A 27,174-nucleotide genomic window follows, 5' to 3' on the forward strand; every position below is an offset into this window, starting at 1 on the left:
GTTAGCATGAGGCAGCTAAAAATGCATGTAATGGGATACACCTATTTTGACGATAAAATGCTCGAAATGTCGAAAATTCAGTGTAGTATAAATCCCGTGTTTACTGACACGGTTGTCTTATTTGTTACTGTATGCTCCAGAAGCTGCAGCAGTCATCCATGGAGGCATGACTGATATCATGCTTAGAGGGGCGCTAACTAACATTACTGTAAGTCAGGTATCCTCTTGAGAGTTCATTCCACACCATCAGATCTGCAATGAAGTCTACACGCTCATGTCTCAGGAATTCAAATCATTTGCAGGAGAGCGCCTAAAAATAAAACATGGTTCACAGTACCAAAAGTATAGAAATAAATGTTACCTGTCCACATTCCTTGCATGCTATGGAGCCATTGATCTCATAGTGAAGAAGACGTTGTTGAAGAGCAGCGTTTTCTTTCCGAATGAAGAGGTGACTGTGAGGAATATTGGATTTCATTTTAGAATGATTTGTGATGCCAGGGCAGGGTCCTTATGGCAGCAACAGTAACTAACCCTAACAGTAGCAGCGGGTCGTACAAGTCCAAGTGAAAAAGTGGCCCACCCGTGTGTGAGTACGTTCAATCGGGTATTAACTTCATGCATAAAATGTATGAATGCTTTTCCTTTACTCTGCAACAGAGTCCCAAATTCCAAGTATGAACACAGCCTGGAAAAGATTTCTTCAGTTTCTATGGTATACTATGGAAAAATCTATTCTAAATGTGAAAAAAAAATTGCAGCTCGACCTAACCCTAATCCCAAACCTAACCCCAAACCTGACCCCAACCCCAACCGTAAACCCGAACACTAACTTAAACTCTGACCCAAACCCCAACCCTAACCTCAAATTCCAACCCTAAACCCTCTAAACCTAACCCAAACCCAACCTTAACCCCTAATCCTAACCCTCAACCCAACCCTAACACCTAACTAACCCTACCCACTTGAGTGGATATCCACTTGAGGAAAGGATTCCTACCGAAACGCTGGTGAAACATTGACATGGTGCATGCCTTCGATGATCTGGATGTCATCAACAGTGCAGACCAACTTGCTGCAACGCCTGCAGCTTAACTTCACTTCTGACGGCTTCTGAACCTTCATGTCTTTCCTGTTAACCTTTGTTCTTCTCACTTCGTCTTCAATGATAGCTTGAAGTTGAAACTCCTCAATCTGAGGAACGCAAAAACACAACAAGGCTAAACAACAGGCTCCTGGTGATGGAGGGAGCTAGCTTGAAGGAGAGACGTCTATACCCTTCTCTCATACTCCGCAGGCTGGAATTCTCGGATTCTGGCAATGGCTCGAGTCATCAAGTCCTTCCGGTACTCGTTAATGGTCTCCTTCTCAGTCACTCCAGAGCCTTTCACCTCGATCACAATGTAACTGCTGTCCTTGGCCCGAGCTCTGCCTCGAGCCTGCAAAATATGTACATGATATACACGTATATACACAGTGGAGTGAAAAAGTGATGGCCCCCTAAACCTAATAACTGCCTGGGCCACCCTTAGCAGAACAACTGCAGTCAACTTGCACTGAGTCTCTTCCAGCGCTGGGGAGGAACTTTGCAGAATTGTTGTCATTCAGCCACATTGGAGGCTTTTCCAGCATGAAGCGCCTTTTAAAGGTCATACCACAGCATCTCAATAGGATTCAGGTCAGGACTTGGACTAGACCACTCCAAAGTCTTCATCCATTCAGAGGTGGACTTGCTGGTGTGTTTTGGATCATTGTCCTGCTGCAGAACCCAAGTTGCTTTCAGCTTGAGGTCACCAATAGATGGTCGGACATTCTCCTTCAGCAGAATTCATGCTTCCATTTATCACAGCAAGTCTTCCAGGTCCTGAAGACCATCACACTTCCACCAGCATATTTTATTTTTACACCAGAAGTAATGGGACGCACACCTCCCAAAAAGCTAAACGTTTGTCTTGTCAGACCACAAAGTATTTTCCCAAAGGTCTTGGGGATCATCAAGATGTTTTCTGGCAAAACTGAGACGAGCTTTAATGTTGTTTTTGTTCAGTGGTGGTTTTGGTCTTGGAACTTTTGCCCAGTGTCTTTCTTATGGTGGAGTCATGAACACTGACCTTAACTGAGGCAAGTCAGGTCTGCAGTTCTTTGGAAGTTGTTGTGGGGCCTTTTGTGACCTCTCGGAGGAGTCGTTGCTGCGCGCTTGGGGTTATTTTGGTTTGCCACTCCTGGGAAGGTTCACCACTGTTCCATGTTTTGGTCATTTGTGGATAATGGCTCTCACTGTGGTTGGCTGGAGTCCCAAAGCTTTAGAAATGGCTTTAGAACCTTTTCCACACTCATAGATCTTAATTCATCTCAGTGAAGTTATGTTTTAACGGGGGGGGCAATGACCTCTTCACACAGGGCCATGTAGTTTTGGATTTACTTTCTCCCTTAATAAAAAATAAAGTTTCATTTAAAAACTGCATTTTGTGTTCAGTTGTGTTGTCATTGACTAACATTTACATTTGTTTGATGAGCTGAAACATTGAAGTGGGACAAACAAGCAAAAAAAATAAAACATTAGGAAGGGCAAACACTTTTTCACAACACTGTATATACTCTCACACACACACACACACACACACACACCTACCCACCTACACACACACACCCACACCCACACACACACACACACACACGCACACACACACACACGCACACACACACACACGCACACACACACACACACACGCACACACACACACACGCACACACACACACACACACACACACACACACACACTCCTGATCAAGACAAGTTGAAAAATGACAAGACTTAAGATTTTGCACTGTTGGAAGCAGAACGCCACAAATCATAGGCAGCTGCAGTAAACGGTACGTGGGGTTGTCAAGTAGACCACACGACTCACATGGTTTCCTCTGGAGAAAAGCGGAAATGTATGCTAGAATATCTTGCTCACGTTCCTCCCGCAACCAATTGGACTACCAGAATGCATTTGTTCTGGAAGTCCCACTGATGCAAAGTTGAAAAGAAACAGGTGAGGTTTTATGATGAAGAGTATTGGGAAGTGTGTCAGTGCACGACACATTCCAAACCTTCACATTCCTTCACATCTGTTTTAGTAAATCATTTTATTTCCAACTCCTTTTTAAGATGATTTTTTTAAACAAACGGAAGACACAAAGTGCTAAAGTATCTTGGATGCTGGCTAGCAGTGATGTGCGATGCCACTAATCTTGCCGATACTGAGAAAAAGTCCGGCTGGTATCAGCAATACCGATCCGATAGGTGTCCTAATGTGTGGAATGTGTATTTGATATCACAGCATAAAGAATACAAGACATTTGATTAATTTAGATAAGTTTATATTGTGATGATTTATTATTGTTATTATTATTAGTTAATGATTTTAGGATATTATATTACATTATACTTAACCCTTCTGACCAATACGCCTGACTTTCATTTCTGCAAGCAAAGTGGAGCATTAATGAGTCATTGCTCAGACAAATATAACCCGCGTAAACACAGTGGCTTTGTGAGAAAGCACATATGGCACAGAATCGATATTTATCTGATCAACACACAACATCCTAAAAACTCTACTCACCAGACATGTTAACATCATCCTCAACTTAGCTTGTTGAACGCTTTTGCTCTGATCAACCAATCAGGGCTGGGGGCCTGCAAGCTGGCCCTGAGAGGTGAATCAGAAGTCTGATTGGCCCATTGCTAATAGTGCGTATGCAACATGGGCCAGCACTCCTGATCCTGATTGCATTGACAGTATCGGGAGTATTACCAACCTGTATCATAGCGATTTCATTGGTCACAAGGCCGTAACAGATGACAAAGTTGCATTCTGGTATGTCCAAACCTTCCTCTGCCACCGAGGTAGCGATCAGCAGGTTGACAGCACCGATGTGGAATTTACTCAGCACGTCCTTTTGCTCGGCCTGGCAAACAAACGTAGCTGTACCCGTGTACACAAAGCGAGCGAGGGACACATTGTGCTTCGTGTACTCACGGCCGTCATTGGCTTGACAACACTCTGGTCTCCTCCTCCGATGACGTACGACGCCTTCACGCCGATGTCGGCAAACTTGGTATTGTCCTGAATCCACTGATTGAGAGCCATGGCGCTGCGGCGGGTTTTGGTGAAAATGATCCCCCTGGGTTCCTCCCTGGTGCTGAACTGTCGTAGAATGCTAACTCGTAGCTTCGACAAGCTGTCATTTTCATAGCCTGGGTTCTTAGAAAGCTCCTCAAGCTCTTGCTTGTTGTCTGGAAGAAACCATTTGGATACAGCTCTTTTATGAAGTAAAGGGTCCAATAAGCATTACAACTCTTTTGCATCACATTGTTTTTTTATTTTAATCAGGAAAATGTTGAAAAAGGAAAAGTGCACTTTTTGAGGGATTTTTCCCAACATCCACCATCCTTATGTGAAACACGAACACACGTCTTTCTCTTTTCTATGCCTTCTAAAGATATAACAATGCACGTAATGAATGCACGTAATGGGATACACCTATTCCGCCTATGAAAACACCTCCAAAAAGCTCCAACAAGGTTTAGTGGTTTTCTATCCATGCTGTGAGCATGTAGTAACAGCTACAGTCATGATAACATGTCATACTTTTAGTATTTTGGGAACTTCCTTCCTGGGTGCATTGATTTCACATAGCAACATAGAAAGGAACGCTACACCTAGCGTCAAAAACAAAAACACAGCAGCAGTGGCGGCAGCTCCAATATGTAGCGCTACCTTTGGCTAGCGTGTGGTGAAGCTAGTCGCTAGCCGGCTAGTAGCTAGCTGACGTGGCGAGGTGCCACTACGACAGCAATGTAGTTCCTGGGCGTAACAATGTTAATAACAATAATAATAACAATATGGTTCATATGCAGCTCACATTATGGAAATTGAGTTTTTTCAGAATTATAGGCGGAATAGGTGCATCCCATTACAGGCATTGCTAGCTGCCTTTTTCTCGCTGAAAAGCGAAGAGAGAAAGACGTATGTTCATGTCTCACATAAAAATTGTGGATCGGCAAAATCACCCAAAAAGTGCACTTTTCCTTTAAGGAACAATAATGAATAATATTAAAAGTAGATTTTATTGTCGATTATTTTCTTTGCTTGTGTGTGTGTGAGGGTTTTCTCCGGGTACTTCCTCTCACGTTCCAAAAACATCAATGTTGTGTTCATTGTAGGCAAAATTGTCTGGAAGTACTACATCCGTGTGAATTGTGTATATGTGTCCTATGACTGACTGGCAACCAGTCCAGCGAGCCCAAAGTCAGCTGGGATAGGCTCCAGCTCACCCTAATGATGACAAGTGCTTTAGAAAATAGATGGATGGATATTTCCACTTGAACAAACAGTTCCATGTCACAAATGATGTGTCATTAGTACAGTTTGTCCTTTGTCAACACAGACATATCCTGGATGTTCTAACTGTATAGTTCAAGTGCAGCTAACTCTTCTAAAAGACATGTATCAATATTTGCAGTAAATCAGCATAACTTCAATGTGATGGTACCTTGGAATAAGTTGAAGAGCATGTTTTCAGTGTCTGTAATGTTGATGACGTGTTCATCATCAGGGCTCATTTTACTCTTCAGCTCCTCCTCGTGGTATTTCTCCAGGAAAGTGAAGGCATCACACATGCGAATGGTGTTGCTGAGTTGCAAGGCCTCGTTGTACCGGCGAAGGTGCTCCGCACAAATGCGCACTCTTTGGTCTTCCTCTTTGGCAGCTAGAAAGTTCATACAGCATAGTAGTCATATTAAAACTACATTTTATGTTGCTTATATTGGAGCAAATGCACAGTTTGGCCTTCCTGTTGAGCCGCTATTAGTTAGTTAGCACATGATAATGATAATGATGATTTAATATGATTTCTATGGGTGCAAATGCTTACTCTATCCATGAAAATGAACAACTTATGCTCACCTTGCCGCTCGTATTGGACCACCCACTGTTCATAGTTCTGAGAGCCAAGCTGGCAGATGGGGTTCAGGTTGGCATACGTATGAATAATGTTCATGATTCTCTTGATGACATCACCAAAGGGATCCTATAACACATGAGGGCTATGGTGCAAACATCAGCCTCTTAATACTAGAGGAAAATGGGTTCTCAAATGCTCACACCTTCTCTTTGTCCTCAACAAGAACAATTTGTTTGCCTGGTTCATTTCTGTAATTTCCAAGATCGGAAGTCAGGATTTGGGAGGCATCCAAGTTGGCACAAATCTACAAAAGAGAAGCGTTGGTGTGAAGGAGACGTCATTACAGTATAGGGTTTATGTTTTCTGGGGTTTTCAGCTTTGTTTTATGTCAGTCAGACACTTTGTGGCTGCACCGTGAGAAGGTGGGACATTGGAAGCAGCTCGCTGGATGAGGTAGAATCTAGAAAAACAATTCCCAATGGAAGTCTGGCTCACGCTGACCCGCCACAGAAACTTTTGATTGTAATAGACTGAAAAGATGAAAGGTGCTGGTACAGTGTGAGAAATGGAGAAAAAAATGGTGTTTTGATTTGTAAGTTAAGCTCCAAAACCTTGGCAGATGGTTCTCGCAACAAGACCAAAGTTATTTGCATCTACTGTCGCTGGGAGTTATTACGGAGTACGTCAACTGCCAGAAAGAAGTGAGAAGGTACCGGAGCACTGCCGGTATTTTTGGGATTTTCATTAATACATTGGTACCTTGGCATACGAGTGTCCCAACTAACCAGAGTTAGCCGGCTCTCTGCTGATTTTTTGTTTTGAAATGTGAGCTAAAATTTGGGTTAGGAGCTGCTATTTACTGTCATGTGCGTAGTCTTGTGATATTCAGTGCATGTCTCTACAATATAGTCATGTAAGGACTTCTGGATGATTCTTATCCATCCAGGCGGCTGGAATTGATTCTTTCCATTTCCACACATGCAAACAGAACACCTTTGCAACACAAACAAACACCCAGGATTTGTCTTTAGTTGTGAAAGTATCCCCAAGCGTATGTTATGTTTGAGCATGTGTTTTGTCCCCACCTGAAGAATGTTCTTCTCGGCTGCATCCAGTCTGGTGGCGTTCCCTACGCCGAGTGACGCGGTGAGGCCGAGGATCTGAGGTAGCGGCAGCGTCTCCTTCTGCTCCTTCTTCAGCATCTTGTTCTTCTCCTTCTGCTTCAGGTAACGCATCATCACCTGGTTGTACACCTCCCCCTTCTTAGTGTGATGGCACTCGTCTATGATGATCAGGCTAATATCTAGCAGGGGAAGACAAACATGGCTGGGATATTACAATCAGAAGCTTAGCTCGGAAAGCAGTGTTTTATTTGACTAGAGAACATGACTAGTTTGGTTCCAGTCACATCAACACGTCACCATAGCCATGACATCATTTCCCTGAGGAAACGACCAGCGGCAGCTTGATGTTTTGTAGGTGATAGATGTTCTCATGTGAATTTCATCAGCCACACGCTGACGGCTTGAACAGACGTGTGGCCTGGACGCCCGGAGAAAAAGACAAAAAATACAAAGTCACGCGCTTCCGGGCGTTTCCACAAACAGCATATGTTCCACTGAGGTGGCTATTCCACCTTGGACTGGTGAGTGCCAGCAAGAGCTGCAAGACTTTGATAAGATCCTGTCAGGTACCATCAGGGGAGGGCCTCCCCATATTCCACATATTCGCAGTCTGTGCTTTATTTCAAAGTGTAAAAGTAGTCATGTTTAAGGTCAGCCATGCTTGTCCTACAACCAGGGCAACCAGTGATGCTGGAAACACGGAGTGCAGGTAGGATTGCAAGGTTTATAGTGCATCTTTCTGTGTAAATATCCCATCTTAATACTTAATACGCCTCATAGACAAGTATATATATATATTAGGGGTGCACAATAATTATCACAAAGATATGAGGGAATTATCACATGACACGCACCATTACATGTGCCCTCAGCACAGGATTAAGCAGCATAGAAAATGAATGAATGAATGACGTCATACCAATAAATCCGCTAACATTAAAAATAGCTCAAATAACCGATAATTTTTAAAAAACACTGAGATTACCCGTATTGTGCGGTTGAGCAAATCAAGCGCTCCGTTTTTCTCCTGCCTGTGACGTTAACGTCCCCTGAGCTCACTTTCCGAGGAAGACTTTTTGCGTGCTAGTTGTACCAAATGCTCCGCGATGAGGGGAAAAAAAACATGAAGCAGACAAAAAACCTTACCAGCCACCTGAAACGTTTGAAAAGTGCAAAAGGTTTGCCAGAGACCTCTGTGGCATCACACCGGCCGCTCGTAGCGTGTGCCTGGATACAGTGCACCTTGCTGGGCCACAGCAGGGGCTCCTCCCCCTCTACACTCTGGTTCTCCTGATAGTAGTGATGTGCTAGTGATGTCATCATATTTGATTAGGACAAATGAACAAATCCGAATTTGTTGCAGTCCTTCTTACCTCCAGGTGCTCACAAACTACACTTACATCTAAATAAAAAGCACATATAAGAATGTTATGGGTTGTCGTGACCATATCGGGCATCTCTCATATGTTTGCACAACATGTTCTTCTCTTTAAAGTTGGTGGGTGTGGCTTCTACTTGGGTGCGCTCCATAGTCCAGAATTTACGGGTGATTGTGAAATACACTAGCTCAAATTTCAGAAATGTCGTTGTATTAGATCTTCTTTTTGCAGCCAGAAAATAGAAGAGCACCCCCCGCCACTGGCTAGCATATGTTAGCAATAGTGCAGTTTCCACATGCTTGTCATGGGACTCGATCACCTTTTTCTTTTTTTGACGACCTGCTTGTGGCTTTCATGTTTCATATCGTTTTACAGACAAAGTGGAGTGTGCCCCTGCATATTCTCCCAAAACTCCTCCTTTGTGGTTCCAGTTGTGGAATCCCTTCCAACAAAAGAAGCTGAAGATCCTACCCTTTAGATGCACTCCCTCGTCCTCTCCTTTGACCGACCTCTCCAAGTAGTTTTCCAGAATCTGGGCCGTGCAAATGACGACATCGTTCTTCTTCATGATCTCTGTGAAGGAGATTTTGAGCAAGGAGTTTCCACTGACTCTTTCCACTTTGTACGCGTGCTTGAGAAAGGGCTGGAACTCTGTCGCGTAGTGCTGCTCCACCAGAGGAACCTGAGGACGAAGAACATTCCAGTCATCAGAAAATCTTCCAAACAGAAACTTCCAAATTCAAGCAGCATCCCAAACACACTGGAATGATTAGCACACGCGTTGTAGATGTTTCGATCATCTCTACACTTTTTGGAGAGATGATCTTTTTGTGGAAATACAGTACAGTACATCCAGGCGTTAATGGGAACATTTCAACATTTTCTAGTGAAGACAAAAAGCAAGTTGAGTTGCATACAAACCAAATAAAAATATTTAATCGCAATTAATCACATTTTGCTCACAGTTAACTCAATTAATCATACTTAATCACAGATAGTTTTGACCTATAATAAGTAGGGATGGAAATGTAAATATGGTACAGCGATAACTACATACAATTTGATGTAAAGGGATATCAATTTTGGAAATATGGTACATTATCCAAAAATAATATACAGTTTTCGCATGTTTAATGCGAGCAGCGTTTTGTCCCACTTTGTTGGAAGGTCCTTGTAGACACCATGTAACTTTGTCCCACGCTGCACAGATAGACTACTATACTGTATTTTTACCCTTTTTCTTTGGCCTCATATTTGCTCCCAAACGCTGATACTATGTGGGAACGCATAAAGGTAAGATTTGATGAGCTTACTGAGTGCTAATGTGCTCCGTAAAAAACAAAGTCCAGGCTGGTACTGGTGGACGGTGGCTCTGTATCCATTTAGTGCTTTTAATTTGATGTTCTTCCTGTCTTACTTTTATGCAATACATCATAAATAAGATCAGTGAAATGGCTAGAATGTACGAATGTTTTACTGATATGTTGAAAATCTTTCCCGGTGACTAGCTAGTGTGCTGCTAATGCTATTTACATCCAGTCATGGTCACATTGACACAAGCCCCCAAACAGCTGTCCTAAGCTATGCCTGCCAGTAAATAGCAGCTCCTAACCCAAATGTTTGCATCTGATAAACACTGGTTAGTAAGCCAAGGTACCACTGTATAAATGACAATAAAAAATATGGGCAGTGCTCCAGTACCTTCTCATTTCTCTCATTGACAAGTCAACTCCCAGTGAGAGTAGATACAAATAACTTTGGTGTTGTTGAGAGAGCTAAACTTACCAATCAAGATACTTTTTTTTCTTTCTACATTTGTCATCAATATTTGTTCCTGCTTGTAGCTCCATAGTCATCGCTACTTCCTCAAACTACGGTGTGAGCCGAGGGTCAAACAGGACATGCGCTCGTTAATCACGTGTCCAAAAAATAATAATAAAAAATAGTGACCATAAAGGAAATTTCCATGAATGTGTTGCTCACATGTTGACTTTGACAGCCCTAATAAATAATAAAAAGGTGAGGTTAAAGGTTTGCAGAAGTTGTTGCAGAAGCAGGAAAGGCTTTCATCTAAAATGAACTAAGTCGTTTTGTTTTTCAGGTTGATTTTCCCGTAGCACAAGAGTTCCCACACATGGCAGACAGGAAAAGCGTGCAGTGCACCTTTCAGGTGTGTCATTTGTGGCCTGCTGACCCGTACTGTACGCGCACGCTGACGGAAAGAATGTTTTCTTTGGATATGCAAAGTGGGCCAATGATTCATTTGTATAAAGTTATAAATACAATCTACTTCTATTTCCTATTCTTATACCTTGTGGACCAGAACAACCACTGTCCCCGTGTTCCCCTCCGCTCTCCTGCGCGCCAGATGTTGAGTGGTAACATAAACCGCCACCCTGGTTTTACCACTTCCGGTCGGGAGGCAGATGATGATGTTTTTCCCCTCCAAGGCAGGTTGAGCCACCTCCTTCTGATAATCCCGAAGAACAATCACAGCTCCTTCTGGGCCGCCGGCTGCTCCACCTGAGTCACTAAGTTCTGCAAAGCACACAGATGTCATGACCTGCTCAACAAACTGCAATCATAAAGGGAAAAGTATGCTACTGTTTGTAGCATACCTTGTTGTATATACAGTATATAAACATGAACATTGTATGGATATACAGGTAAGTGCAAGTACTGAACTTCACACAGCTATTCTAATAACATGTTTTAGGGGGCTTCTACTTTCTCTTCTATTATTCTGATGCACAGTATATACACTAGGAGTGAGAGTAACTCTGCACTAGGCCTGGGACAATAAGTAATCACATAATAAACGACAACGAAGTGGATAATCAATATATTCCCAAGTGAATGCCTCTGTTTTTCTCGTCCAAACAGGCCGGAAGACAAGTATACATTTCTGTGTGGTATTCATGAAGTGACTGGTACCCGTGGCCTCCATGTCCTTGTAGTCATCCAAACCCTGCGGACTAGCAGAACTTTCTGCTGGACTGTCCATCACAGCCTTGTTTCCTGTTGTCTCAACTTCTCTTGATGGTGCTTTTAAATCTGAGGCAAAACACATTCACATTCAAATAATCATATGTCTTTATATCACCAATCACTCCATCCATGCACATGATTCAGTCGGTGCTGCTGTTTGGAAATATCTGAACAGACGGCAAACTATTCCCATACCACCTGAACAATTTGATGTCGGGATGGTTTGAATGGGTTGAAAAATGAAGGCGTTCAAGGAGCTAGCTCTCGCTGTTCAGCCTCATTTCTGGAAGTGACACCATCGGAGTACTATCACTCAGGCTAACATGGCGGTGTATGAGACAGAGGATGTTTACAGTGATTATAGCCAAGATCTGAGCCATGTGTCAATAGTTTTGGCATGGCTACTACAATTTATCAACAATATACTGAACCAAGTCCACCATCTACCTGGAGAAGCGTTTGTTTACTCTGCTTTAGCCGATGACGTCACTCCCGGAAATGAGACTGAACAGCGAGAGCTAGCTCGTCATGGCTGGCGACATCAACTATAAATGTCATTTTTGCTCATGTACTGTTCGCTTTCAAAAATGGAACAATGTAGGACATTATTACAAACAATATATAACATATTTAAGCAAAGTTGATATAACACGGCGGAATAAGTAAGTAGAATTTGACAGAAAAATGTCCTCTTCTGTTTCCCAGTGCTGAAAGCATGCTTGGATGTGTTTGGTGTGGAAGAACTTTATGAAACGTTCTTTGTGACGGTGAGCCAGCTGGCCCCCAGGTCCAACATGAGCAGCCTCTGACTTCACCTTCGATTGGATGAATGGAAGCAAACGTCCCACAATCCTGCAGGAAGTCAGGATTTCCTTCATTTGACATGTATGTAGTGTCAGCCAGACGTCCATATATTTTTGTCCATATGGTGCACTAAAAGTGCAAGATATGAAAAGTGCACTCCAATGTATCTTCCATGCAGCAAAGCATGCTGATGTGTAGAAGCAGAAACACATCTCCAAATGTTCCAGGAAAAAGTGAGGCACCACATTTTTGTGAAAAACTTCAACATCTGCATGCAATTATCCGACACCTTTTGTCGGCGTACTTGCAGGAGTATGATTGCATCATATTTGTCTCATGTGACCAAGCATGTTCCTGCAGTCACATGCTTAGCATTCATTTGCTTTGCTAAGTAGATAAACAAAGAATAATAGGAGTGTAAAGGTATAGGGGTGTTACTTCATATCTACGCCGCTCTAATAATGTTAGAAATCATATTTACAAAGTCATAAACTGGTCTTCTATGGTGTGACGACCAACATATTCCATTGATTCATACCGTATATCATGGAACTTCATTTATCACACTTGTGTGTGGAAACAATTAAACCGTGATAATACGTGATGATACCTGTGGTTATTTTTTAAACGGAAATTAGCTTAGTTTGGACCGCACGGTGGTCTAGTGGTTAGCATGTTGGCCAACACAGGAACAGCCTGGAGATCGGGAAGACCTGGGTTCGATTCTCCCTCGGGAACTTCTGTGTGGAGTTTGCATGTTCTCCCTGTGTGCACGTGGGTTTTCTCCGGGTTCCTCCCACATTCCAAAAACATGCAGGTTAGGTTAATTAGCGACTCTAAATTGTCCATAGGTATGAATGTGAGTGTGAATGGTTGTTTATCTATATGTGCCCTGCCACTGGCTGGCACCAGGGTCCAGGGTGTACCCCGCCTGTCGCCCGAAGTCAGCTGGGATAGGCTCCAGCATGCCCTCGCGACCCTAATGAGGATGAAGCGGCATAGAATATGGATGGATAGCTTAGTTTGCCTCAACTATGTGAAAATATGCTAACATTCACGTGTTGTAAAAGTATGCTTTTCATGACGCTAACGTTCACGTGTTAGTAAAGGTATGCTTTTCATGACGCTAACGTTCACGTGTACGTAAAAGTATGCTTTTCATGATGCTAACGGTCACGTGTAGGTAAAAGTATGCTTTTCATGACGCTAACGTTCACGTGTTAGTAAAGGTATGCTTTTCATGATGCTAACTTTCACGTGTAGGTAAAAGTATGCTTTTCATGACGCTAACGTTCACGTGTAGGTAAAAGTATGCTTTTCATGACGCTAACGTTCACGTATAGGTAAAAGTATGCTTTTCATGATGCTAACGTTCACGTGTAGGTAAAAGTATGCTTTTCATGACGCTAACGTTCACGTGTTAGTAAAGGTATGCTTTTCATGATGCTAACTTTCACGTGTAGGTAAAAGTATGCTTTTCATGACGCTAACGTTCACGTGTAGGTAAAAGTATGCTTTTCATGACGCTAACGTTCACGTGTAGGTAAAAGTATGCTTTTCATGACGCTAACGTTCACGTATAGGTAAAAGTATGCTTTTCATGATGCTAACGTTCACGTGTAGGTAAAAGTATGCTTTTCATGATGCTAACGTTCACGTGTAGGTAAAAGTATGCTTTTCATGACGCTAACGTTCACGTGTTAGTAAAGGTATGCTTTTCATGATGCTAACTTTCACGTGTAGGTAAAAGTATGCTTTTCATGATGCTAACGTTCACGTGTAGGTAAAAGTATGCTTTTCATGACGCTAACGTTCACGTGTAGGTAAAAGTATGCTTTTCATGACGCTAACGTTCACGTGTAGGTAAAAGTATGCTTTTCATGACGCTAACGTTCACGTATAGGTAAAAGTATGCTTTTCATGATGCTAACGTTCACGTGTAGGTAAAAGTATGCTTTTCATGATGCTAACGTTCACGTGTAGGTAAAAGTATGCTTTTCATGACGCTAACGTTCACGTGTAGGTAAAAGTATGCTTTTCATGACGCTAACGTTCACGTGTAGGTAAAAGTATGCTTTTCATGACGCTAACGTTCACGTATAGGTAAAAGTATGCTTTTCATGATGCTAACGTTCACGTGTAGGTAAAAGTATGCTTTTCATGACGCTAACGTTCACGTGTAGGTAAAAGTATGCTTTTCATGACGCTAACGTTCACGTGTAGGTAAAAGTATGCTTTTCATGATGCTAACGTTCACGTGTAGGTAAAAGTATGCTTTTCATGACGCTAACGTTCACGTGTAGGTAAAAGTATGCTTTTCATGACGCTAACGTTCACGTGTAGGTAAAAGTATGCTTTTCATGACGCTAACGTTCACGTGTAGGTAAAAGTATGCTTTTCATGATGCTAACGTTCACGTGTAGGTAAAAGTATGCTTTTCATGACGCTAACGTTCACGTGTTAGTAAAGGTATGCTTTTCATGATGCTAACGTTCACGTGTTAGTAAAGGTATGCTTTTCATGACGCTAACGTTCACGTGTAGGTAAAAGTATGCTTTTCATGATGCTAACGTTCACGTGTAGGTAAAAGTATGCTTTTCATGACGCTAACGTTCACGTGTTAGTAAAGGTATGCTTTTCATGACGCTAACGTTCACGTGTAGGTAAAAGTATGCTTTTCATGATGCTAACGTTCACGTGTAGGTAAAAGTATGCTTTTCATGACGCTAACGTTCACGTGTTAGTATAGGTATGCTTTTCATGACGCTAACGTTCACGTGTAGGTAAAAGTAAGCTACTGTTATGCAATCCAAGCACACGGATTGCGCATCGCCAACAGGGTGTGACTTGATGAGAGAAGAAAGAAGGGTGAGATGATGTAAAAGTGTTTCAAGCGTGACATGAGCTGGAGGTGAAAAGGAGAGAGCGGCAGCCAATCAGAAGTCAGCATGTGTTTTTGATTTGACACGCTGGCTGTGCTGTGCTTTCTTAAGCTGTGTTTCATGCTGGTATGCATGTGAAACACATTACTTGCATTCTGCAGACTTTGATTTTGCTTTGGTGTGTTCTCAGTAAATTAACACCAACTGCTGGTTATGAAGCTCACTAAACACCCGGCAGTTAAGTGTGAATTGTTCCCACCTGGCGGTAAGCGTTCTAAACTTATTGAGCGTTGTCTGGAGTCTCAGAGTGAGCTTTCACTTCTGTACAGGTCTGAAGACAAAGCACACACAGTGAGGAACTTCCATTCCACCCCTAGTGGTCAGCCATGGCACTGCAAGCAGCGTGTTCATCACGTGACTATACCGCATTGACCCAAATGTAACACAGTTCCTTTTGACCCAGAAGAACTCTTAGCTTGTATTTGCTTGCAAGCAGCGTGTTCATCACGTGACTATACCGCATTGACCCAAATGTAACACAGTTCCTTTTGACCCAGAAGAACTCTTAGCTTATATTTGCTCGTGTCATGGTGTTACCTGTGGTATCGCAGTCACATGACCCTCCCATCAGCTCATACAAGGACTGGTGCTCAGTTTCACGTAAAATCTGGACAAATTCAGAGTACCATCCAGGCTGACGCCTCACAATCCTTTTCAGAAGTTCGCGAGCTGCATCTCTGAGTCCCTGGGTGTCTGCCGAGCGAAGGATCTGGAGCACAGACATCATTGGTTAGCAACTGCGTTACAAAGGGCCCTTTCGTGTGTTTGGAGGGGCAAAGGAGGGTTGTGGACAGAAGGGCTTACGGGAAATGTCGCTTGCAGATGAATAAAGTATCTGCCGATTCAAATATTGTTCCATGATAATAATTCAAATTGAAGGAAAAGGATGCTTAAGTGTACAAAAGTCTTTGAAGCTAGTTTTCTGGGGTTCAACTCTGCACAATTATCTCTCACCTGTAACAAGAGAAATAGCAAATAAGCCTTTTAGCATTTCGGCACACACTTGTTCCTGTCCAATAGTGACGTGTCGGTAGCGAACGAATTGGCTCCAACAGCCGCCTCTTTGAAATGAATGACAGGAGCCGATTGGGAGCCGATCGGTAGCCGAATAGTTTTTTCTCGTGGTTTTTTTCTGTGAAAGGCGAATGTCATTGGTCATTGGCGGCGTCTCTGTGTCCACACTGAGCATGGGGAGGGGCGGGGTTGAACACGCTGCGGTGCTCTTACAGCTGATCCATTCGTGAGAAGTTTGCATGAAGAGATTTGGCCTATTTTGACTAATGAGATGGGTCTTTGTTTTTGTATTTTCTAATCTGACTTTATATCATATATTTGCAGCTGTTCATAGACGTTTAAATGAATCAATTTAAATAATAAATCATGTATTTTTACATTAGTATTTCATTTTACACAATACACATAATTTGGCAATAAATTAAACAACAAAAATCTGAGGAGCCACTGTTCTGTCAAATTTGGCTTATTTGGGAATTTTGTTAAAATAAGGGTCACATGACTGTACGTGTATCTATCAAAGAACTTGGCAATTCTTATGACAACCATGATGCTGATCGTTTAGAACTTATGTGGCAATTGTGATGAATTTCAATACTTATGTGACAGCCCTATGACACATTATTACACATTACTTAGGGGTTGTACAAAGTAAACAAATGGAAAAGAAGAACAAAGACTCTTCAAGTATCTTTTCAAATTGGAGTATCTTTGTCACAACTACTCAAATGATTATACCAAGAGAAGACCGGAGACACCACTGGTATGTGACGGCTGTTGTTGTTCCTAAGTTCCAAACTGATTCTATTGTCATGATGTCATTCCTCTCTGATTCTACGGTTATCAACCTAACCTGTGCTCCTGTAAATAGTTGAGATGCAAAATAAACTCAAGAAAATCTACTGGAGTTGAGTTGATAAAGCGTCCTCTGCCATCTTCTCAGCCTTCTCAAGTTAAGGCTGGTGAAAGTCCTAAAGAACTTGACAGCCACCTAGGAGCTGAAAGAGCCGGCTCTCTAAAAAGAGCCGAAATGTCCATCACTATTGTCCAGCAGGTGATGCTCTTCTTCTATGCTGAAGTGGTGCACATTCCACGAGACCCTCCCCCTGGTGGCAGAAAAGTGCTATTACATCCCATTAGTTATTGGTGTGCAGGTTTTTGGAGAGCAGTACACATCTTAACAATGCAACCACTGTTAACTTCACACCCAAATCAAAAAATGCGTGGGGGTGGCTTGTCTTATCCTTAGGGACGTTTCCTTCGTTCCTGAAGAGCTGTGCTCTATTTTCCCTCTGACACGTATGACATCTAATATTAACACTTTATTCTCCCAAAATTCCAACTTTTTTCCTCGTAATATTTACGCCTTTACCTCGAAATCTCAGTATGTGGCCTTAATACTCTGTCGTAAGATAGTGATACGGCACGATAACGTCTAGAAAATGATATACCGTTAATGTATCTGTCATGTTGTTACACTTCAACGCCCCTAGATGGCACAACCGTGTTGGGCACGTGTGGCGCGTGTGTTGTGTGGAGGACGTGAGTGTAGTATGAAGTATAAAGTACGGATGTTTGGATGGAACAGTGAGCAAAGATGCGCTACGGGATGAATGGACGTTTCAGTGTGATCCACACGTCGCTAGTTTGCTAGCCTTTATGTGAATCATTGAGCTGTCATGTTTGTCGTCCACTTTGACGATGCGCTTAGGAGCCTTTTGTTAAAGACGTCATACGTCATTAACATCACGCTGAAACATGTAAAGCGTGCTCGTGCTAAGTATTAAGTATTGTAAGCTACATATTGATTTGGATGATTTCCAACCAAATGGATGATGTCGCCATGAGTGAGTCAGAGGAGAGGTAATGGAGATATATTTATTTATTTTCATATGATATTATCTGCATGTTTCTTTGTCTTTGCCACGTAACTTGTTGACAAATAGCACTGCCATGCAAAAGTTTAACATTTGAAAAGCTTCCTGTGTCTAAGCGACGGGATCCAAAATTTACGCCACACGTAGGTGTGCTTGTGTGTTACATCGTTTTCACTCAGCGATTCGTCTGTGTGGATGAAACAATTGGCTAATCCGGCACAGTATGCAACATTTAAAAGCTTCCTGTGTCGAAGGGGCTATCCACGCGTGATGCTATTTCACGGTGTGACTTTTAGGAGTGAAATGAAGAATGAAGAGCAGCCTCGCACTGCTGACAGCACGGAGATGAGGTGAGACCTTCACACACCAGTTCAGCACTACAATTGGACCATATACTGTATATACAGTCATGGAAAAAATGATTAGACCACCTTAGTTTCTTCAGTTTATTGGTCATTTTAATGCCTGATACAAATAAAGGTACCTTTGTTTGGACAAATATAACAATGACAACAAAAATAGCTCATAAATTCACATTTTTGGCAGTACAATGCAATAGAAAACCATGGAAGTTCCTAAATCCTAGCTCTTCAACGCTTATGAGCTATATTTGTTATCATTATATGGAATGTTTCTTGTGTGTGTCTTTGTCAGTTTAATAGGTGAGATTGGTGCAGTGGAAGAAAAGGATCGTGGGTCCAGATCCAAGTTAATGTCATGGATAGCGGCCCATTGTCAAGTTATTTGGCGCTTGATGGGATTCTTCATGCTCCTCCTCTGTTTGCTGGCTGCCATCTTTGTCATCAACTCCCAGCTAGATGAGCTCATGGATGAGCTGATCATCACACAGAAAGATCTGGAGCAGCAAATCGCCGTGATGCTGATGAAGATGGATGAGTTGCAAAAGGCGCATCAGGAGCTGAAGCAACGTCTGGCATCCACAGATAGCAGACAGGACAATCTGAACCAAGTCTGGCTTGAGCAGCGACATTTGAACACAACTCTGAACACCATGCTGATGGAGCTGAACAATTTCACGCTCTTGGCAGGCGAACTAGCCCAATGTTCGGCTCTATTGCAAAGCTGTGAGGGCATCAAGGAAAATGTCACGAAGATGACTGCATCTGTCAATTCCCACGTGGAAGAGACTAAAAGAGAAGGATGCTGCGGTAGTATGTCACAAACACTACACACACTGCAGCAGGAGACAGATCAATTAACAGAGGATCTCAGCACCTTAACAGCTCAACAAACAAAGCACTACGAACTGCTCTGCATCATAGTTCATAAAGATAATCTGACTGACACGTTACGCCAAGAGATCAACTGCTGCGACCGCGGCTGGGAACCCCACTCCTCACATTGCTACTACTTGTCTGACAAGAAAGTAAATCAGGAAAAGGCAAGGAAGGAATGTGGCAAGAGTGCCCAACTCGCCGAAGTCGATGACACAGCCGAGCAGAAGTTCATCACACGACTCGTTTATAATGCTTTTCAAGAAAGGGTGAAAAAAGATCCAAATCAGGCAAATAAGTACGGAGGCAACGCTGCTTGGATCGGCTTAATGGACACTGAACAAAATAGAGATTTCCGCTGGCAGGACAACCGAAAACTGTCACACCTCAATTTTTGGCAGCCTGGTGAACCAAATAATAATGACGGTGATCAATACTGTGTGGTTATTATACCCCCCGACACCATGGTGGATGACGAGTTTGACGAATGGGATGACACACATTATAAACGCTGGGATGACCTGAGTTGCAGGAACAAGCGATACTATCTGTGCAGGAAAAAAAACACAATGGGGTGATTCTAAGCACCTCAAGATGGCTTCTTGGCAGCCCCTGACCAAAAACTAGGACGCCAACAAGCTTGCTGAAGGAGACAGCATGCTGGCAAACATGGATGTTTTGTCAGGATGACATTTAATCCTTAAAATGACAAAGAACAGCAACGAAGGCCATGTTAATCCTGAAAAGGACAAAGAACAGCAATGAAGGCCATGTTGATCCTGAAAAGGACAAAGAACAGCAAGAAGGCCACAAAATTCTCTGTCCATAAATCAAAATATTTACAAAGCCCACCAAACAAAAAATTGCTATTAAAAACGACGTTACATTGTATTCTATGTTTTTATACTTGAATGCACTGCAATGTATTGCCAATTTCTTTGTTAATAAAGTTTTGGTTAAAAAAATAACTGCTGTAAAATGGATACATGCACGGTAGTACCTGTTGTCACTGCGCAATACGTACTCGGAACGCAATCGGCTCAACTGGGTTCTGCGTGTGTGTAGAACGCGTCTACATTCGGTTGGCCTATTTTTCGGCAGTCACATGTTAGGCATGTGTAATCTATACCCGCCGTTGATGTATTTTACAGCAGCAAGCATTATAGTGTCCCCTCCTCCACTCCCAAAAACGTTAGTAAGATAGATACAAATTTGAGAAATAATATTTGTTTAATATCATATCCATGGTGCAAGTGGACAATTTATAAGCCCTCTTTTCTTTGTTCCATAAATTATTTTGTTTTTTTTTCACCACTGAAAAAAATACACATAAAAGCATTTGCTAAGAAGATATGTCTGGATGGTATTTCCCCGTTTAAAAAAAAACTCAAGCTGAATCTTCTAGATGAATCCATCATTGCACTCTACTTATGGTCGTTTATATTGAAATATAACTGCTTTTTATGCGTTTTCTATATTTTGTATGTTACAGGAAACCGGATAAGACGTGTACGTCCGCGTAAGTCCCATGTGTATTGCGTAAGTTTTACGTAGCTCAGTCTTGGTGGATGTCAAGACGATAGAAGCATCGCCACACTAACGAAGTATTTTAACAAGAGTCACTTATAATAACCTCCCAACATATTACATATATATATAGCATGCTTATTGACCATTTATGTTCATACATTTAAAAAAGAACTACCTATAATTCCACTTCTGAATGCGTTCCGGGTACGTAATGCGCAGTGACAGCTGTCATACAACTCTGCTTGCCAAACACGTGACTGACTTAGACGCGTTCTGCACATGCCTAGAATCGATTGCGTTTTTGGTAGTATTGCTTAGGTTTTTTGTTTTAACATTTTCTTTGAAGTCAATAACATTACATTCAAAAACAGGAAGTACAAATAACAAAGGAATGGAAAGAAGAGGAATATGTACTACGTAATGCGGTGTTGACAAAGCCAAAATAATGACAATTACCCCAAACAGTCGTGTTCATAACTTGTGTTGGGAAAAAATCTGGTCTCTTCCTCAAAAATATTTTGTGGTTGACAAAGTGAAAAAAGTATCATTTAAAATGATTCACCCATGTTATCCAGTTAAATCCTTCTTTATCAAATTCAAGTATGATTTAGATCTGAAATGTGCTTTTTGTGACTCCCGTACTGAGACTGTTGTTCATCTGTTTTATAATGTGAATATACCCGTAAACTGTGGCAAGATGTTTGTAGATTTATTTTTTCAGATCTGCTGCTCCTGCAAAATGTTCTTTTTGTTCTTTCCAGCTGACAAAGAATATTTTTAAATTAATCTCATTTTAATTCTTGCAAAATTCTACATCCACAAATGTAAATTTGCCAAAGTGAAACCCCTTTTTTGTTTTCATGAAAGAACTGAAGCTGTACTGCATGGCTCAGATCAAGGGTACCCTTTGCTGTCTTCAACTTCACTTGAGTAGTATTTGAAATAGTTGTTCTAACAACGTGTACTATCCCTATCACTCTGACGTTTATAGAGGGAGGAAGCTTACCAAACCATCAATTAAGCCTGTTCATGTTTTTATTTTGCGCTAGCACGGCTATGTTGTAAAAAAGTGTCTACATTTGGACATTGAAATGTTACATGTAAAGCATGTCTACTTTTGTTGTGAAATTAATATTTTCTCTGATCATTTTGTCATGATTTCTACTTAGAATTAAAGAATGATGTCTGAAATTGGTTTCTAATGTGATTTATTCAAATATTGTCAGTGTAAAAAAAAAAATAACTGTCGTGTAATCATTTGTGAAAAGTACATAACCTTTGTGTCCGCCAGCCGATGAAAGTTTTGAAGAACATAATTCCATGGAAAAACAAACCCCATGATGATTACAATGGTATATATTCATGGAATAATTACTCAACTCTGCAGCTAAAGTGATTTTTTGTGTGTAACAGAGTAAAATAAGATTATTTGAACAAAAGTCTAACACACCTAAATTTCGTGTCAGGCCAGTAATGTACGTACACGTAGATTAAAAATAAAAAGTGACTTCTTGGGTCAAATAAAACTTTTGTCCTTCCGCCGGTTATTCGCCAAATACGTGTTCAGCAAGGGAATGTGTCGTCGTGTCCGCCATTTTGTGTTAGCGTGATGTACGTTCAGTCACGACCTCGGAGAAGCAGCATCATTCAATTCGATGAGCAATCGGCGGTTTAACAACCATTGTCAAGTCTAAGATAAGATTTTTTCATTTTTATATATATTGGAGAAGATCTTTATGCACTTTGAAATTATTTTTTGCGTCGGGTGAGTTACAAATTTTGTGTTTATCGAGCAGTGTAACTCGTTTTGACAGCCGTTGTTTTGACCTCTCTTTAGGTCGCCGTTCGTATCGTGTGCACAAAGCGGCGAAAAAAACACGTGAAGTGGGCAAAATTATTCATCATTACTAGTTGGATTTTACTTACTTTTATCCGCCATATTATATATCGTTGACATTTAGCCGAAACAAATAAAGTCTAGCGTGTTCGTTGATAAATTGCTCCGTATTTAACCCGGAAGCGATCGGCGTGTCCCACAGCACCCCGTGTTGTAGTCCGTGTTACATTTAAGAAAGAGTGAACTTCGGAGGGTTGCTATGGGAAATGGAAGATGTCTCCAGCTCTGGTATGTTGGGTGTGTGTTTTGCAATGTTTGAAGTTTGTGTTGATAACATTACCAAGGTCTATCCACCAGTTTAACATTTTACCCAAAATGTAACACTTGGGTACCCTTGATCTGAGCCATGCACTTATCCTCTGCTAATAACAAGAAAGCTATCAAGACTATAAATCTGTGCTCCCACTTCAATATCCTTAATTCAATTTAATTTTCATTGCTCATGTCCTCTGGTGTATCTCCGGAACCGGAAGGGGATTGTACCGCACAAATCAGACAGGAAGTGGGACCATTTGGAGTTGTAGCCACTGAACTCTATACTACTGGAAGGGGCATCATGGCTGACCGCATGAAGTCATTGGTCGGCCATCTTGCTTCACCCAAAAACGGACACACGCATACACATACATGTATCTTCATTCACTACATTTATTATGGTTCGGTATAAAAATTAACACAAATTAACAATTCCATTTAAACAGAGTAATTTACTAGACCCAAATCTCAACATTTCCCTCCAGTTGAAGGTTTTTCCTACCTCTATGGTGTGAAATTACAATGCATAACAAGTCAATTTCAGTGTTCACAAGGTATTTGTTATGATAAGGATCTACGTAGTATCAAAGTTAAATGCTAGCATACCTTTAGAAGATGATCAGGAAAGTCAAATATTGTTGGAACTGCATTTTGTCCTAATCTAACAGTCTGGCCGGTCCTGTCCAAGTTCTCCTCGGTGAAATGACTTGAACAGAGTTGCGATCTGGCTGCAGGAATCCACCTGTCTCTCCGCATATTTACTACCCATTGCTTTAGAAGTTGAACATTGCAGTGTGGAAATCTAAAGGAGAATAAGGGCTCATTTACAACTACTTAGATGAATAGATGCTTACAGATTTAAGTATCTATTTTTATTATTTATAAGCATTTACCTACCTGTGAAATGTAAGTCCCTTCTCGTGATTGTCACGAGTATCACGATTTGTGCGATTAATAGCAGCACAAGACGGCATCTCCAACTCCTCTTAGTTCTGAGGCTTTCTTGTTTTGGGTGAAACAACATGGCGACTTCTATACTTCCGGTGGCTTCAAGCCTCCAATACGCAGCGAGCGATCGGGGCCATTCAGTTATAGAGTTCAGTGGTTGTAGCAGGTGTTAATGGAGGACATTGGCATGGGGTGGTACTTGTGTTTTGTCGGAGTTGTTAAATGGAACTTACCAGACGGAAGGAACGTGTACTGCAAAAGTCCATCAACTATTTCAGTGACTGTATAACCACTGATCTGTATTATATATCTGGATAGCTCCTTGGCGATGACTTGTGAAGGCAAACGGCCGCCATATTGCTACTCGCAAGAAACACTTCTCGGACAAGCTTTTGCATTTGTGGTGAACTTATTTTATTCATTTGGATTGGACACAAATGTCGACTTAAGATGGCTGCATGTGCAGCTATTAACTGCACAAATCGCCAGTGCAAAGGCTGTGGACGAACATTTCACGTGTAAGTATGATTGAAATGTAGATTTGTGATTGATCATTGAAGGGTTTTGCACTGTCCATCTCTCAGATATTTTCGATCGTGTAAAATTCCTCTGATTAAATGTCCAGAATTGATACGTTTATATAGCTCTATAATAGCTAAGAGGAAATGTACGTACTTTTTTGTTCTATCATGATATATGTATTTCTTTAAGGGACGAAGGTTGCGTTACTTGAAGGAATGGGAGAATCTCAGTGCTTCCATGATGCTTACCAGGCATTGTATACAGTGCAGTTAGCAAGCCAGTTTGCATACAATTGACCCGGCATGACCCTTCATTTGGATAAACAACATTTTCTTTATTTTTTTGCTGCTGAATGACTGACGTAAAAGGATTCATTCGTATGATATGTTCTGGAAAATAATATTACTGAACATGCATACCGGTATGTTTGAGATTGCAAACAACGTATTGTCTTACCCAAAGCATATGGTTTTGTTTCAGTGTTGTTGTTTTTTTCTGTGTGCGTGTGTGTGTGTTTATGGTTATTACACGTTATGGTTATCACATATTATTCCTGTGGTTTTTGTTCAAATATATTTCTATATCAGAAAAGAGGTTATTTCTATTTCGTAACACAAAAATAAAATCAGAAAAAAAATCAGCACAATGTGAAATGATTTTAAAACTCTTTTATGATTCATATTTTGTACAGACGAGAGCATAGTGAATTGTATGAAAGTAAGAACAAAAAAAGTAAAGGATCATGACCATGGATTTTAGTGGAAAAAAGGGATGGGATATGCAGCCAAAAGATAGAGAATAACGTATCAAATCGTTTTTAAGGGACGAAGGTTGCGTTACTTGAAGGAATGGGAGAATCTCCCCGCTTTTTAATGTAAAATATAGACGTTCTGTTAGCCTCTTCATCTGCTTTGTACACTATGTACGAGATGTGAGTGGTAAGATGGCGTCTCTTTGGCTTCAGCGGCTTGCACGGGCGGGTGCGACATATGAGCTATCCAGATATATTATACTGATCAGTGACGTATACCGGGTACAACCCCTTCTCGGCCACCGTAATGAAACGTATTAGCTTGAGAAAGTGTAAACAATAACAGAAATCTTTTCCCGCCATCTTGTGGCCGTCACTCCTAACTACAAGTGAGCCAGTGTAAGTGTATTAGTGTACTCACCGTGTCCTTGTCGTCCTCCGTGATGAGTTCCCTGGAAAAACAATGCGTGCAGACTTCTTTGGTGTCCATATCGAGCAGACTGGGTACTAGTATGTCAATCATCCGCATGCAGTAGTCGTTCTCCGCTTCCACTTTCGGGTGGGGCAGCTTGGCCCTCATGTAGTCCGCCGCTTGTTCGCACCCGGCGTTGGATAGGGCGTCCACAAAAGCCTGGAACCAGCCTTCCGGGTGAGGCTTCTGAAGGACGGCACTGATCAGGGTGTCCACCGCCGCGGAGTTGCCGTCCGTTTTGGCCTTTTGTCTGAGACGTTCTCTCTGGTCTGCACTGATGAAATGGAGACGATCCAGAACCGGCTCCACTGAGATAAAGACCTTCAACCTTGGTCTGAAACTGTCAATGAGATTCTCATTGATCACGTCGTCCATGTTAGCCCTTCTCAGACTCGCCGCCCAAGTGAGGATCTGCAGTACAGTACAGTACAGTTGTGGCTAAACGAAAGTCAAACCAAGTTAACTTTCATTTTCACTTTCACCGATACCTCATATAGCCGATAGATGGCAGTATTTGGCACACTTGCACACCAAGAAATCGCAACAAGTCAACGTAAATTAGGATTAAAAATAGAAGTTTGAAAAAAAAAAATCATATAAAAAGTGGAGCCTATCCCAGCTGACTCCAGATACCTCGAACATTATATTTACCCGATATATTAATATGAATAATATGAATATTATTTATTTATTAGAGAAGCTTGGTATCTTCTTTTTTTCCAAACCAATACCGTTCACTTTCTGCTTCTCATATGATACCAATAACAGATCAACTTTTTAAATTTAGATGCAAGTGTCCAGACTGGAACAAATCAGGATTTGTTGATGTGTCCTAATCAAATATAATGACATGACTACTACCACATCACTGCTATCAGGAGAACCAGAGTATAGAGGGGGAGGAGCCACCTGCTGTGGCCCAGCAAGGTGCACTGTATTCAGGCACACGCTCCTGGCAGCCGGTGTGACGCCATGGAGGTCTCTGGAAAACCTTTTGCGCTTTTCATGTGCCAGGGAGCTTGCCTTTCAGGTGGCTGATCAGGTTTTTTGTGTGCTCCATGTTCCTTTTCCCTCATCGTGGAGAATTTGGAACATCCTTCCTCGGAAAGTGAATGTGTGTTTACAGGTGAGCTCAGGGCAAGTTACGTCGGGCTGTTAACCTCACAGGCTGGAGTGGTGCACCCCTAATATTTATATTTACCCTATACAAGCACTGACGCTAATATTCACACCTATGTAGCAGGGCAAGCATCGCTACACAATTCCTGGAAGCTGAAAACATCCCAGTACTTGTACTGTATGGCCAGCATACTCACCCCACATAACACCCATTCAGTACAGAAAACCTTGTTGTAAAGTGTGATCACTTCCTGGTGAGCTTGGACGTATAATCCTCCATCTTGGCCGTCAACTTCATTAAAAATCTCTTTCATGCATTTGACTTGTTCGCTCTCCAGCGTCTACATGGACGCACGTCAGCG

The 27,174-nt window shown here is 41.8% G+C and overlaps 2 protein-coding genes across 7 annotated transcripts in view; one reads left to right on the forward strand and one right to left on the reverse strand.

Moving 5' to 3' along the window:
- ifih1 (interferon induced with helicase C domain 1) overlaps positions 1-26,156 on the reverse strand; it is a 28,443-nt gene extending 2,287 nt beyond the window's left edge. Inside the window, exons 1-14 of one of the 5 annotated variants that reach the window (XM_054786084.1) lie at positions 25,643-26,156; positions 15,730-15,901; positions 11,393-11,512; positions 10,770-10,996; positions 8,930-9,140; positions 7,041-7,237; positions 6,158-6,259; positions 5,958-6,081; positions 5,545-5,760; positions 4,029-4,285; positions 3,808-3,957; positions 1,278-1,439; positions 1,001-1,194; positions 362-455 (exon numbers count right to left, since the gene is read on the reverse strand). In XM_054786084.1, coding sequence (XP_054642059.1) covers positions 362-455; positions 1,001-1,194; positions 1,278-1,439; positions 3,808-3,957; positions 4,029-4,285; positions 5,545-5,760; positions 5,958-6,081; positions 6,158-6,259; positions 7,041-7,237; positions 8,930-9,140; positions 10,770-10,996; positions 11,393-11,512; positions 15,730-15,901; positions 25,643-26,068 — 2,652 coding nt within the window. In that variant the 5' untranslated portion in view covers positions 26,069-26,156. Of the gene's footprint in view, positions 1-361; positions 456-1,000; positions 1,195-1,277; positions 3,958-4,028; positions 4,286-5,544; positions 5,761-5,957; positions 6,082-6,157; positions 6,260-7,040; positions 7,259-8,929; positions 9,141-10,769; positions 10,997-11,392; positions 11,513-15,729; positions 15,902-25,642 lie in introns of those variants that run through there. The other 4 variants (XM_054786083.1, XR_008572371.1, XM_054786085.1 and 1 more) reach the window with 4 other exon arrangements.
- LOC129187202 (C-type mannose receptor 2-like) lies at positions 17,746-20,192 on the forward strand. 2 transcript variants are annotated; one of them, XM_054786088.1, is made up of 3 exons: positions 17,746-18,069; positions 18,380-18,433; positions 18,738-20,192. In XM_054786088.1, exons 1-3 carry the CDS (start codon positions 18,020-18,022, stop codon positions 19,894-19,896), a joined length of 1,263 nt encoding a protein of 420 aa, XP_054642063.1. In that variant the 5' UTR covers positions 17,746-18,019; the 3' UTR covers positions 19,897-20,192. The 2 variants fall into 2 exon arrangements, with proteins under 2 accessions (XP_054642063.1, XP_054642064.1); XM_054786089.1 differs by lacking the exon at positions 18,380-18,433.
- Positions 26,157-27,174: the final 1,018 nt, after the last annotated feature.

This window comes from Dunckerocampus dactyliophorus, chromosome 9, assembly GCF_027744805.1.
Source record: "Dunckerocampus dactyliophorus isolate RoL2022-P2 chromosome 9, RoL_Ddac_1.1, whole genome shotgun sequence".
NCBI classification, from domain to species: Eukaryota; Metazoa; Chordata; class Actinopteri; order Syngnathiformes; family Syngnathidae; genus Dunckerocampus; species Dunckerocampus dactyliophorus.